Source organism: Equus caballus, chromosome 11 (assembly GCF_041296265.1).
Source record: "Equus caballus isolate H_3958 breed thoroughbred chromosome 11, TB-T2T, whole genome shotgun sequence".
Taxonomy (NCBI): Eukaryota; Metazoa; Chordata; class Mammalia; order Perissodactyla; family Equidae; genus Equus; species Equus caballus.
Window position 1 is genome coordinate 39,874,172 of NC_091694.1, and position 12,951 is coordinate 39,887,122.

The window sequence follows — 12,951 nt, forward strand, 5'->3', positions numbered from 1 at the left end:
ATTGCCCTGCAAGGAGCAAGAGTAGAAATGCAGGACCTTGGCTGGCTGTCCTGCCCCTTCTGTTTGCTCTCTATTCCACCCCATGCCAGAGGGGGACTCACATGCATTCATGGGGATGCAGCCTGCAAACAGCCTTCCCTTGGCCATCCCTCAGACCTAAAGATGCCCACATGGGGTGGGACAAGCTGCCCTTGGGAGGATGGAGGCCCTGGAAGCAGGTCGGGGGCTTCTTGGGCAGGGATTTCCAGAGTCCAGAGTACCAGGAGCATGGTCTAGAAAGAGGCAGGAGCTGGAGATGACCATCCCCCTTGGGCCTTGAACTCCTAGCCCATTGAGGAAGAGGCAGGACCAGAACAGGGCCAACGAGAACCTGGGGCCCAGGGCACGGGCCTGGTTGACCAGTCTAAGCTCAGTACCGGTAATAAGTACCAAAGGCTGCAGACAAGGTCCCAGGCAGCTTAATGCAGACTCTGCAAACTGGTAGCCCTGGGCCACATCCAGCCCACAGAGGTGTTTTTTTGGCTCATAGTTCTTTAAAAAAATCATTCAGTTGCCAACATTTTTAAAAATCAGGAATTTCACTTACACCTCTAGATTTCCAGCTTCTCTGGAAAATTCCTAAGATCTCTCAAAATGCAGCCCACATTCCATTGGTAGCAACAGTAGGAGAGGGGTGGTTGAGTGTCCCGGCTTGCTGTCCTGGCCCACTACTCCCCACTGCATACAACACATGCGCATGCACTCCCACCTCACTCTTTTTGTTAAGTGCCTGGCCCAGTGAGCCAGTGAGGTTCCCCACCATCAGCACTCAGAGACAAGAAGGCTGAGCGATGATTTTATTACCCTCTAAAATGCTTTCACAGAGAGGCCAAACCTGTGTAAGGAAAGTGGTCTTACGTATCAGCAATCAGAAGGGCTCACTGGGGACAATAAGGGTTTCCTTTTCTTGGAGATACTCTGAGAAGAAGGGAGTGGTATTTTTGTCTTGGGTGGTTTAGACACTTTTGACTCTGTAGGAGAGATGTGAAAGAAAGCTGTAACCTTGGGGAGTTTGTAACACAAGACTTATAAAGTTTGTAAAGACTTACCAAAACAAACAAATAAACCAACCAAAAAAATAGTTCAGCTGCTGCCTGGAGCTGACAGTGTAAATGTCCCAACTGACCACCCACTCCCTAGCTGTGGGGGGTACAGGGTAGTACTTAGGTTGGGTCAGCGCCTTTCCTAGCCAGCTCTCTCCTTCTAGCACCTCCTGCCATCCCAATGCTCCTTGAAGTCTCCCTGGATTAATCTGAGAAGACCTTGTGTGACACTCAGTGTTCTTACTTGTAAGCAATAGAAACTGATTGATCGTTCCACGTGGAAAGGGGACTTGTTGGAAGGACATGGGTTGCCCACAGAATCAGCAGGAGACTGAAGACCCAGATTAGGAAATGGGCTCCAGGGGCTGGGCACCACTGCCCTGAAAAGATTGTGACCCTCTCTTCAACATTATCCTTCATCCCAGATTCAAAGTCCTGGGTGGGACCTCACCCTGTCTGCTTCCACTGCGGGAGGTAAGGCACAGGCGGTATCCTGCCTTCCATTGTCTCCGCATGCAAGGGGCTTTCCCCAACAAAGGTAAGAGGGATGGGTGCAGGACAAACACCCCTACATATGGCCTCTCCCCACTCAGTCCGAACATCAAACTATTGCAAGGGTCTCTAAATTGAGAGCTGAACCCTATGATTAGAGAGGAGAAACAGCAGGTGGGAAATGGTGCTGACTGTGGTGAGGGGGGAAAAGGCTCGGCTCCTGGCTGGTGGGTGCAAGACTGTGCTCTGCCTAGACAAGGAGGAAACATTTGTTGAGCACCGACTAGGTACCAGACTCTGATTAGGCATCTTCCATGCCTTATCCCATTTGATCTCATCAACCCTGAAAAGTCAGTCTGATTATGTTTCAAGGCAGGAGATGGACTCGGAAGGATAAAGCAACTTCCCTGAGCTCTTTCAGCTTGTAAGTAGTAAGGCAGGGAGTGGACTCCCCAGCACTGAAGCCCAGACCACCCAAAGCCGGAAACTGCTAGCTTTTGCAGTGACCTGGGTATCAGCTAGCTGCTTGTCATGGCCTGGCTATGGCTACCACAGATAGGGCCACTCTATCCCAGTTTCACATGCACCCCATCCTCAAAAATGCACTCACTCTGGCCCTGGTGTGAGCCAGGTATCTACTCTTCTGCCTGTCCCATCTTGATATCCTTTCGTTTTGTTTTTTTCCTTCTGATGCCTGCTGCCTAGCTGTCTCTGTGTCGTGTGAAGCTACTGGGTGACCCTTTTTGCAGCACCCATTGCTGTGTTATGTCCTCGTAATAAACAGGTGGGGACAGGGCTGCTTGGCAGACTGGATACCAAGCACTGAAGATGCTCATGCTCATCCACTCTGGGCAGCTGAGTGCCCCTGAAAGACAGCTCAGAAGACCAAGGTGGGAAAGGAGACAGGTGTGGATCAGCTACCTTCCCCTCCACCCCCAACCCCTATCTCTGGGCAGCAGCCCCTTCCTTCCAGACAGGCAGGACCAGTCAGGCGCAACAAACCCCTCCTGCCCCAGCAAGAAAAGCTTCTCACACTGCCTGTAACCCTCACTGAACCCTCCTGACCCACCTCCGGGCCATTCAAGGGACAGCAGATTGACATCCTTCGCCCCTACCAGGTAGGAGATTAAGACGAGGAGCTGAGCCAGCTGAGCCAAAACTGCGACTTGAGCTCTGCCTCCTCCAGTTAGGGGCTGTGTGATCTTAGCTCCCTCAGTTTAATCTGGAGAATGGGGATGCCAGGAAAACCTGTGGCCTACAGTTGTTTTGAGGATCAAATGAGATAGAGTGTTTAAAGCGCTCATCACATAGAAAGTAGAACACTGGTTGCTAGGGGGTGGCAGAGGAAGGAATAGGGAGTTATTGTTTAATGGGTACAGAGTTTCATTTTGAGAAGATGAAAAAAGTGCTGGAGAGGAAGGGGGTGATGGTTGCACAGCAATGTGAATGTGCTTAATGCCGGTGAACCGTATAGTGAAAAATGGTTAAAACTGGTAAAGCTTATGTTACGTATATTTTATCACAATTTTTTTACAAGTGCTCATCACAGTACGACATGGAAAAAAATGGGGCCTCCTTGATGTTCCTCAAGCATGCCTCACTCACCCCACATCGGGGCTGGGCTGTGCCCGGGAGGCAGGCCCCAGATTGCCCTTCGGGGCAGGATGCACGCTCCATTTCCATTTCTTGATCTTCATGCTTGTTAAATAGGTGGATCCACTTCTTGAACATTCCCTGATGAAGACTGGTGCGCTTTCCCATCTGCCTGGAAGGCTTATCACCGTTATCCCCTGGCTCACTCCCTCCCTTTGCTCAGGCGTCTGCTCAGAGTCACCTCCACAGAGCCGTCTTCCCTGATCACCCCATCTACAGGGGTACCTCCTGTCCTCCGCCCTCCCCTGGCCCTCATGTGGTTTTTTAATGGCATTTATCACTACCCAAGAGTGCACTAGATATTTGTTTAGTGTTTCTCCACTTTCAGAATATAAGCTCCGTGAGGGCAAGGACTTTACTGTCTTGTTCCCTGCCAACCCCCACTATCTAGAACAGTGCCTGGCACTTAGTAGGTGCTCAAGAAACACTTGTGGCAGGAGTGAAAATAAAGCGTGGCTATTGTCACAGTCATTCTACAGTGGGGATAGGAACTCTAGACCATTCCCAGCATGGGAAGCCCTCTGGGGCACGGCAGCCACTGGAAGGTTTAAGACAGGAGGGTTAGGCCCGTGGGAAACACTCAGAAAGGATAAGGCAGCAGCATTGGAAAAGAAGGAAGGTTGACCTGAATTAAAAAGTCACAATTTTAAATCCCCAATCTGACCGTGAGTCTTGTTTTGAGTGTTTGGGCCCTTTTATGGGCTAGTGATCAACTTTCCAGGGAGAGGCCAGCCAGGGAGGGGTTTGTGTACACACAGGTCAGGCCTTTGCTCAGCTGTGGGCGTGGACAGAGACCATGTTGAAAGCCAGTCCTTGCAGGAGCAAAAGGCAGCAAACTTTAGAACTGCTGGACCTGGCCAGAGCCAAGGGGCAGAATCAGGAAGCTGGGAGAAAGGAGAAGGCAGGAGGAGGCTGCAGCTAGCAGGCCGGGCTGGGCCAGGATCCCCACTGGGAACAAAGGTCAAGTTTGCATTTCCTCTAAGTCAAGGCAACTGGACCAGGGAGACAGAGACCATAAATGGGGATTTCCCCAGGGACATTAAGGTGTGGGCACCTGGGCAATGGTGGCGAGCAGGGAAAACGATACTCTTGGCGAAAACACTTAAAATCCTCAAAAAACTTTTCTAAAGAACTCTAAAGGCAAATTTCACAGCTGTCCTCTCTTGCCCATTTTAGTATTTTGCCACACCTCTTCAGAGTCAATGGAACTCTCTCTTGCTTTATGTATTTAGGGGGTAAAGAGCACATGTGTATAAGGAGAAATAACATCTCATATTTTATTTAATTCAGACAAGGTTGGTTCAAGAATGGATTGAAGGGGCCGGCCCTGTGGCCGAGTGGTTAAGCTCATGCACTCGGCTTCGGCAGCCCAGGGCTTCACTGGTTCGGATCCTGGGTGCGGACCTAGCACTGCTCATCAAGCCATGCTGGGGTGGCATCCCACACAGCAGAGCCAGAAGGACCTACAACTAGAATATACAACCATGTACCACAGGGCTTTGAGGAGAAGAGAAAAAAAAAGAAGATTGGCAACATATGTTAGCTCAGGGCCAATCTTTGGAAAAAGAATGGATTTAATGCTATCAACAAAGAAAAGTCATTTGGGTCCAGCTTTAAATCTGATCCATCAGCATCTCCTCCTTTTACTGCTTCAAAATAACTGTGTTCATCACAATCGCTGCCATTTTTTACACTTTTTATGTGCCAGTAGTGTGCTAAATGCTTTACATAGATTCTATACTTATTACAACAATCTCTTACAATAGGCTTCATTCTCCCTCACTTTACATATGAGGAAGCTGGGGCTCAAAGAAGTTAAATATGTTTCTACAGCCAGTAAGTGGTAAAGCTAGGATCTGAACCAGAATTGTCCGACTGAAAGCTGTGCGTTGTCACCCAGCACCTAGCATGGTGCCTAGCCCATAATATATGCCCCAAATACTTGGTTTGGAACTACCTGAATTGATGAGTTTTCAACATACCACTCATTGAGTGCCTACTCTGTTCCAGGGTTTTACAGGCAGCACCTCATCTAATTGTCTCAACAATCTGTTATTGGACAACCAACAATCAGGGAGGTAGGAAGTATCTCCATTGCACACAGGGGGACACTGACAACCTGGGAGGTTCCGTGACTTGTCCGAGGTGCCACAGGTAGTAACAGGTGGAGCTGGGGTCTGAAGCTAAGTCTGTCTGGCTCCAAGGCCTGTTGGTGTGCTTCTCCTTACACGCTCCTCCCTCTGTGCTCTCTCAGTCTTGGAAGGGACATCAGCCGCCACCTTGCCTCTGATGGACCGCCCCCCGCCCCGCCCCCAGTGATCACCTCTAATGGAATTTCATTGCCATTCAGTTTTTCTTTCTCCTTAAAACGTATGAAGTCTACCTTACTGTGAAAATCTAATAATAACGCTTTAAACCAAAGCACCATGTCGATGTAAGAAACATTTTCATGTACGTTATTTAACTTTCACTACCCTGTGCAGTGGGCATTGCCATCATCATTTTACAGATGTGGAAACAGATGTGGTCAACTGATTACCTGACCCCAAGTTCAGCGCAAGCTCTTTCCACTACACCAGGCTGCCCTGAAGTTCAAAGTCAACTTCCAGCTGGGGATTGTGAGAGAAGAGGTGGGGAAGAGGGTTCGAGGTGAGTCAGACAGTCTTCCTTCATTTCTTGACCACCTTAGAAACCATCCTCCTCACCTGCCCCACTCCAGGGTTCACGCCTCAGAGACACACCTCCATTTCTCCCTCTGGTGCTTGGACTTAAAACCTGACTTGCTAACCTCTGAAAGTGAAAGATAAATAGGAGGTCCTAGTAAAAGGTAATTAGAACAGTAAAAGTACCTCAGGTCATTGTAAAAGGGGCTAGGCATCCTATCTCAGTCCTCTTTGTATTTACTATGGGTGGAACAGCCCCTAACTAAGGGACCCAACTCCTTGGCCCAAAAGTCTAGCCCAATACCTATGATGGGTAACAGGACTAGGGAGCAACCCAGGTTTCCCTCTAGACTAAGCCAGATCCCGGTCCTTGGGGCAGGAGGAGCCTAGGCGGAGCCAGAGACATTAGGACCCTCTCAGATCCTGAGGTCAGTCAACTCTCAGGGGGAGGTAGAGAGAGGGGAGTCCTCACTCAGTTCTTGAGTCAGCCAGCATGACAACTCCCCAGGACAACGGTGGGCTGGAAGAGGCTTGTGTCACTACCTGGCGTTTGTCTACACCCTGGCAGGGCTTTGGGAACGCCCAAAGCCATCCTAGAATGCTTGTCCCGAATCCCCAGGACAGCAGGAACCTAGCAGAGAAGCCCAGGTCTGAGCTAACAGCCCCCAGACTGCCCTCAGTGCCTCGGCTGTCCACTTCTAGTTACCCCCTTGAGCAGCAGCCTCTCCATCCGCTTAGAGAGCGCTGGGCCAGTCATAGGACAGGATCCCACAGAGACAACTATGGAGAGAATGCGGGAGGGCGTGAGTGCCTCCCCATGGCGCAGAACCCCCCTGATTATTTCACACAAGGGTGCTTCAGGATCACCGACAACCCAGTGGTGCACTTCAAAGAGTGGTCACTGGGTGTCACCCCTGCTTCTTAGGCAAGTGCCCTCATGGGTTAGCTAACGCTAAAGGGTGCTGGAGAAAGAAAAGTCCTTCTTTAAGACTCACTTTACAAGCCTGACATCTTCTGGGCCTTCTGTGAACCCCACAATGTGCTCACCCGTCTCGTCCCCCTGCCCCTCCTGGCTGGCCTGGATTGCATGGTCCATCATGGAGCCACTCCCTTGCCCCTGTCTCCTTCCTGGCTCACTCAGCAGAACCCAAGCTGCATTCTCGGCACCGCACTGGAGCAGACACATGAGGCTGGAGCAGGTCCCACGGCAAGACTGGCTTTGCTTTCGACTCATGATCACAGACCTTAAACAGACACGCATTCCTGGTGAGCAATCTGTCCACATGAGTTCAAGTCTCACTCCCCCACTCCCTCTGAAAACAACTTCATATCTTATCTTCAAGCCTCCCGTGCCCCTCCTCCACTTTCACTTGTTCCATCAAAAAAGAGAAAATAGGTACTAACTTCCTCTTCTTTTCATCATCGAATCTCTAAACTGACCAACGTGTGTCCACATCTTCTCTTCCTTCACTTCTACTCTGAGTCCCACCCCCTCACCTTCTCAAGGTCCTGGATCCTTTGACTTTCTCTACTTTCTTCTGGATTAATATCTCCTTCTATCCTGGGGAATTCCCACTGGCAAACAATTAAGCTCTAGCATCTCACCTTAAATCTCTCTCTCTCTATACCAAGTGACTCTGGCTATCGGCCCATGTCTCTGTCCTCTTTCAGTGCTAAATTTCTCTTTTTGTCTCAACACCGTCAAAATAGTTGTCTCTACTGACAACCTCCCAGTCACCCTTCAGCCTCCTCAGATCTGCCCAATACCCACCCTGCTCCAGTGAGCTGACTTTCTCAAGGCCACTATGATCTCCATGTCACCAAATGCAACGGACATAAATATCTCCTTTTAACACTCTCCCCTGGATAGGGCATAGCAGACCGGACCACTTTCTCCCCTCTTGGCTTCCATGACACCACCTCCTCCTGACTTCTCAGATGTCTCCTCCTTGGTTTCCTTTGCCAGTTCTCCACTATCTGATTCTAAATATTAGAATTCCTATGGTCTTGGTTCTGGATCATCTTGTCTTTTCCTTTTTACCCCATCTTCTTAGGTAATCACACCCATTCCTGATGATTTATATATCCCCTTTTTATGCTGATGACACCCAAATTTGTATCTTTGGTCCAGCCCTATCAATTGACATCTCCATTTGCATGTTTCATGGGTGTTTAAAACTTAACCTGTACAGAATGGAATTCTCCCCCCAACACCTGTCCTCCTTCCTGTAGTCTTCTCTAAGTGACACCATCGTCCGCCACACTGCTCAAGCTCAAAACCTAGCAATCATCACTTTTCTATTCACTCCATATGCCCATTCCATTAGCAAATTCTATTGACTCTACCTTTTGAGGAAGAGTCAATAGATTTGCATTTCAAATCTCTTCACTTCTTTCAATCTTGACTGCTACCCACACTTACGCAGCCACTATCATCTCTCTGCTCAATTCATACAAAACATCTCTAACTAATCTTCCCATTTCCACACTCTCTTCAACCTATTCTTGACATAGTATCAACAGTGATGGACATGTTCTGTATCTTAATCTGGATATATATGTAAAACTTTGAGGTGTGCTTATAATTTGTACACTTTACTGGAGGTTACACCTCAACTAAAAACAAAAACAGGACAAAAAAGCTAAACAAGACGCCAATTCCCTAGTTAAAATCTTTCAGTGGCTTCACACCGCCCTGGAATAAAAACCCACCCCTGCCTGACTTGGCCCCAGCCTTTCTCTCCAACCTCACCTCCTACTGTGCTCTCCCTTGCTTGCTAGAACCCTGACTTTCATTTAATTTCTCTAACAAGCTAAATGCTTTCCTGCCTGCCTCAGGACTTTTGCTCAGGCTGTTCCCTCTGCCCAGAATCCTTCCCCATGCTTAGCACCTTCTCTTCCTTCATGTCACCTGCCCAGGCTTTTCCAGACCGCCATATCTAAAATATATCAGACCATTTATTCTTTCTGCTCCCAAATTATTGTATTTTATAATATTTTTTTTCCACTGTCGAGACCAGCTTATCCATCACATATTACGTACCTGCTATTATGCTAAGTGCTACGTACATAACCAATACCATGAGCCCCATACTCAAAGAGCAAACAGATCTCTTTTCTCTTTATTTTTTATTTCTTGTAAATCAAGGTAGAGGTACTTAAATTAAAAAAAAAAAAATCATGAGTTCATTCCAGGGCAGCAGCCTCCACCCTAGAGGGGGAGGGGGCGATGATGGGTTGAACTGTGTCCTCCAAAAAGACAACAAGTAAGTTCAAAACAGGGGATAAGCATGCCTGAGAAAAATGTAAAAGCCATAACCCACAGGCATAACACCCACACATCAATAGAAAATGACTTTATTCTTTTTTTCACAAAATTAATTCAGAGGCTAAAACCACAGGACCCAGAGAGCAGGTGTGGGGCACCAGGACTCCTGGTGCAGCAGGTACATCTCAGATGCCTTGTTCTTCCAACTCAGCCTTCTGATATCCAACTTTTGTTTTTGACAAGTGCAATCATTTCAAGAACAGGGCCATTCAGAACTACTTCATTTACTCAAAAGCTCTTCCGAGAGGATCTCTGCTTGACTGCTTCAAGGATCTCTCGGCTGGTGACGGCTCTCCTGTGGTTGTAGAAGGACAGCCTAACCGCCTCCAGGCTAACCCGTTCCAGCCGCCAATCCTCCAGAGAGCCCAGGGCATCCAAGATCCAGGAGTACCCACTGAAGTCTGGGTGGGTCTGGGGGAGAAATGGCATGAGGGTGAGACAGAGACGAGAAGGCTTCCCATAGTGAGCGATTTATAGTCTACCCCAGCACCCATGCGTCTATGGCTTGTGTGGATTCGTGCACATGTGGAACCACAGGAACCACAAAAGGGACAACGGTGGGGATTTGATGCAAGAAACCTGGCCATTGTACCTGTCAGCTGTCTCTGAGGAAGTTGGAGGGAGAGGGGAATTTGTAGTTGGTGAGCAAGATAACTCGTGTCTGGAGAATACAGACTAACTCTGGTCACTTCAACTTTTGTACCTCAGTCTTTCCTAATAGAGTCAGAGTTAACATCCAACATGTTGTGGAGATGGAAAATATAATTTTAGTTTAGTGTATACTTTCACACTCTATATTTCATATAAGTAAGCACTTTAATGCTTCTCAATTTCCAGGCTGATGTCCTTGTGCCAACATGATCTCCAGCCAAGCTGGGACAGCTTGCTCTTCCTCAGATGTGTCTCTGTGTTTTCAGTCTCCATGCCACTGTTTATCTGTCACCTCTACCTACCATGCCCACACGCCACTCTACCTTTCAAATCCTAGCCATCCTTTAAGGCTCATCCCCAGGAGCCATCTCTGGTATATCTGCCTTCCACACAACCTCCCACTGAGGACCAGAGCCCTCCGTGTTCTCAGAGCCTATCACACCGCTTCATGTCATTAGAGTTCTTGTCTAAAGTTCGAGAGGCAGCTGCAATAGTCAAAAGAATGCCCCCCTGAGAATCACTCACCCAGGCCTCTAATCCTACCTCTGTCTGGAAATGAGATGTCATGTAAGCAAGTCGTATTCTCGCGCCGGGCCTCAGTTCCTTTTTTGTGAAAGGAAATCCTTGAAGCGGGATTCGAAAGGCTTCTCCTGCATCTAATAACTTACAAGTATTTCCTCAATGTCCCTCCCTCACAGGATCACAAGCCCCATAATGATAGAGCCCCCACTGTTTTCATCTGAGCTGCCGGAGCAGCCCTGGCTCACGCTTAGACACGCAATACATTTATCCAACCCACATCTTGTTTTATCCCCACAGCACCCTGAGAGGCTGACCCAAGGCACAGACCCGACCTTTGGGAGGTTTGAAGAAGCAGAGCGGCCTGCCAGACCCACAAGGTCAAGCACAGGCCAAGAAAAGACTAACAACTAGAGGACTGCTTAGTCCAAATATTCCTATGGAGGGGCCCTTCTGGCCAAATGCAGGATCTCCAGCAGTGGTCCTCAATGGGGGCGATTTTGCCCTCCAGGGGATATTGCACAATAACTGTGGACATTTTTGTTGTCACAACAGGGAGGGAGCGTCCTACTGGCATTTAGTGAGTAGAGACCAGGGATGCTGCTCAACATCCTACAATGCACAGGACAGCGCATCCCCCACTCCCCCAACAACAAAGAATTATCCAGCCCCAAAATGTCAACAGCGCTGCGGTTGAGAAACCCTGCTCAATTTCATACACCTTCATACACCTTCTCTCCTTCTCTTTTCTTTCCTTATTCCCATTTTTCTCTTCTTCTCCCAAGGTAAGCAACAGATTCAAAATGATGCTACCGGAATACAGAGAGCTTTGCTACAATAACACACATGAGCACTCAGCCTTGCTTCATTGTCATGAAGAAGTAAAATCCAAAATCAAGCCTTAGCACATATTTCATAGAATCTCCTCACTCTCTTCCCTATTGCTTCTTTTGAAGGGGGAGACTTTCCTGATTTTGTTTTCTATATTTTTTATGCCATGGGGTGAGGTTAGGTGGATGGCAAGCAGGAATAAGAGTGCCTACCCACTTAAGGAATATTCTAAGTACAGAGCACCATTTAATGAAAACCTGATATATGCAGCTCTTCAAAGTGATAGAACAGACGAGGTGGTGAATCCCCTCTCCCCAAGAAAAGGGGAGGGTATTTAAGAATCAGTTTACAGATTGCCTGTCAACAGACACAAGAAAAAAAGAGACACTGGAGGCTCAGGTGTTCAGAGTTGCTGCCGGTAGAAAGCAAGCCAAGCGGGAGAAGATAGCAGCCATTAGCAGATCCAGTTTATAGGAGCTGTTTGCACACAACTTAACTCAATGTGTGAAGAAGGATTCGTGTATCAGAATAAGTTGAAGTCAAGATCACACCCAGGGCCCCTAACGCGATCCCTGTCTTGGCCATTCTAAGCTTCTATAGAGAGTTGCAACTCACTTGCTTTAGGATTTTCCCCATGTAACTAAAATACGCCTCCTTCTTCTTCCTCCTCCTCTTTCCCAACAGCTGAGCTGGTCCACTCATACTTCTTTTTGGCTAGAATATAATTTGTAGTCTTCTTAGGGAATCTTAGGCCACGTAAGCAAATGAAGTACATGCGGAAGGCTTAATCCTTACACTTGTAGCTCAGAGCAGTGGCCTTAAGCAAGTGCACCCTCCAAAGAGGTTTTATAGGGAGAGCTGGAAGAAACTCTTTCCTAATAAAATCAGTGGTGACTGACTACACCTGCCAGAGATGCAGGCTCTCAGAATCCTTAAGAGATATTAGGTGTAGAGTCTAAAGCAGGCTGGTGTTGCATTCCTGAAAGGAGCATGAGGCGGGAAACAAAATCTTCAGCTTTCTGTGGCTTGCCCGGTGGCGCAGCGGTTAAATTCACACGTTCCGCTTCGGCAGCCCAGCGTTTGCCAGTCTGGATGCCAGGTGCGGACACGGCACTACTTGGCAAGCCACGCTGTGGCAGGCGTCCCACATATAAAGCAGAGGAAGATGGGCATGGATGTTAGCTCAGGGCCAATCTTCCTCAGCAAAAAAGAGGCGGATTGGCAGCAGATGTTAGCTTGGAGCTAACCTTCCTCAAAAAAAAAAATCTTCAGCTGTCTTCAGCTCTATCCCATGTGAAAGAGAGAACAACCAACTTTAATGTAATGGCCATCAATCTCCCAGCCCACACTCATCTCAGAAGGTATTCGTTTTCTGTGTGTAACTCTAGGTGTTCTTATTACAGTGGTTCTTAGCCACAAAAATTTCAGTTGAAAAGGACTGGGAGTGGAATGTAGGAAGCTGTGGTTTTCTAAAGCATCCCAGGTGAATCTAATAAGGAGCTAGATTTGGGATTCATTGATCTATAAAACCTTCCTAATACACCACCATGAGATGTGGGGCTGGGGTTGGGGTGGGGGGAGCCGCTTTTCATGGGCATCATGCTTATGCCCCATGTATTTGTATTTGAATTGAGAAAGAAATGTATCTCCTGAAAGGCAAATATGTACCTGGTTTTGCAACAGCAATTAGGAACTCAGGTGACAAAGCATAAATAGGAAAGCCAGGAAGTCA

The 12,951-nt window shown here is 48.0% G+C and overlaps 1 protein-coding gene across 1 annotated transcript; it reads right to left on the bottom strand.

The window, feature by feature from the left end:
- Window positions 1–9,231: 9,231 nt before the first annotated feature.
- On the bottom strand, window positions 9,232–12,097 carry H2BN1 (H2B.N variant histone 1). The gene is given in 3 exon segments (XM_070227683.1): window positions 9,232–9,629; window positions 11,835–11,892; window positions 11,894–12,097. Coding segments are annotated over 3 exon segments (342 nt in total). The 5' UTR covers window positions 11,995–12,097; the 3' UTR covers window positions 9,232–9,446.
- Between the last annotated feature and the right edge of the window lie 854 nt (window positions 12,098–12,951).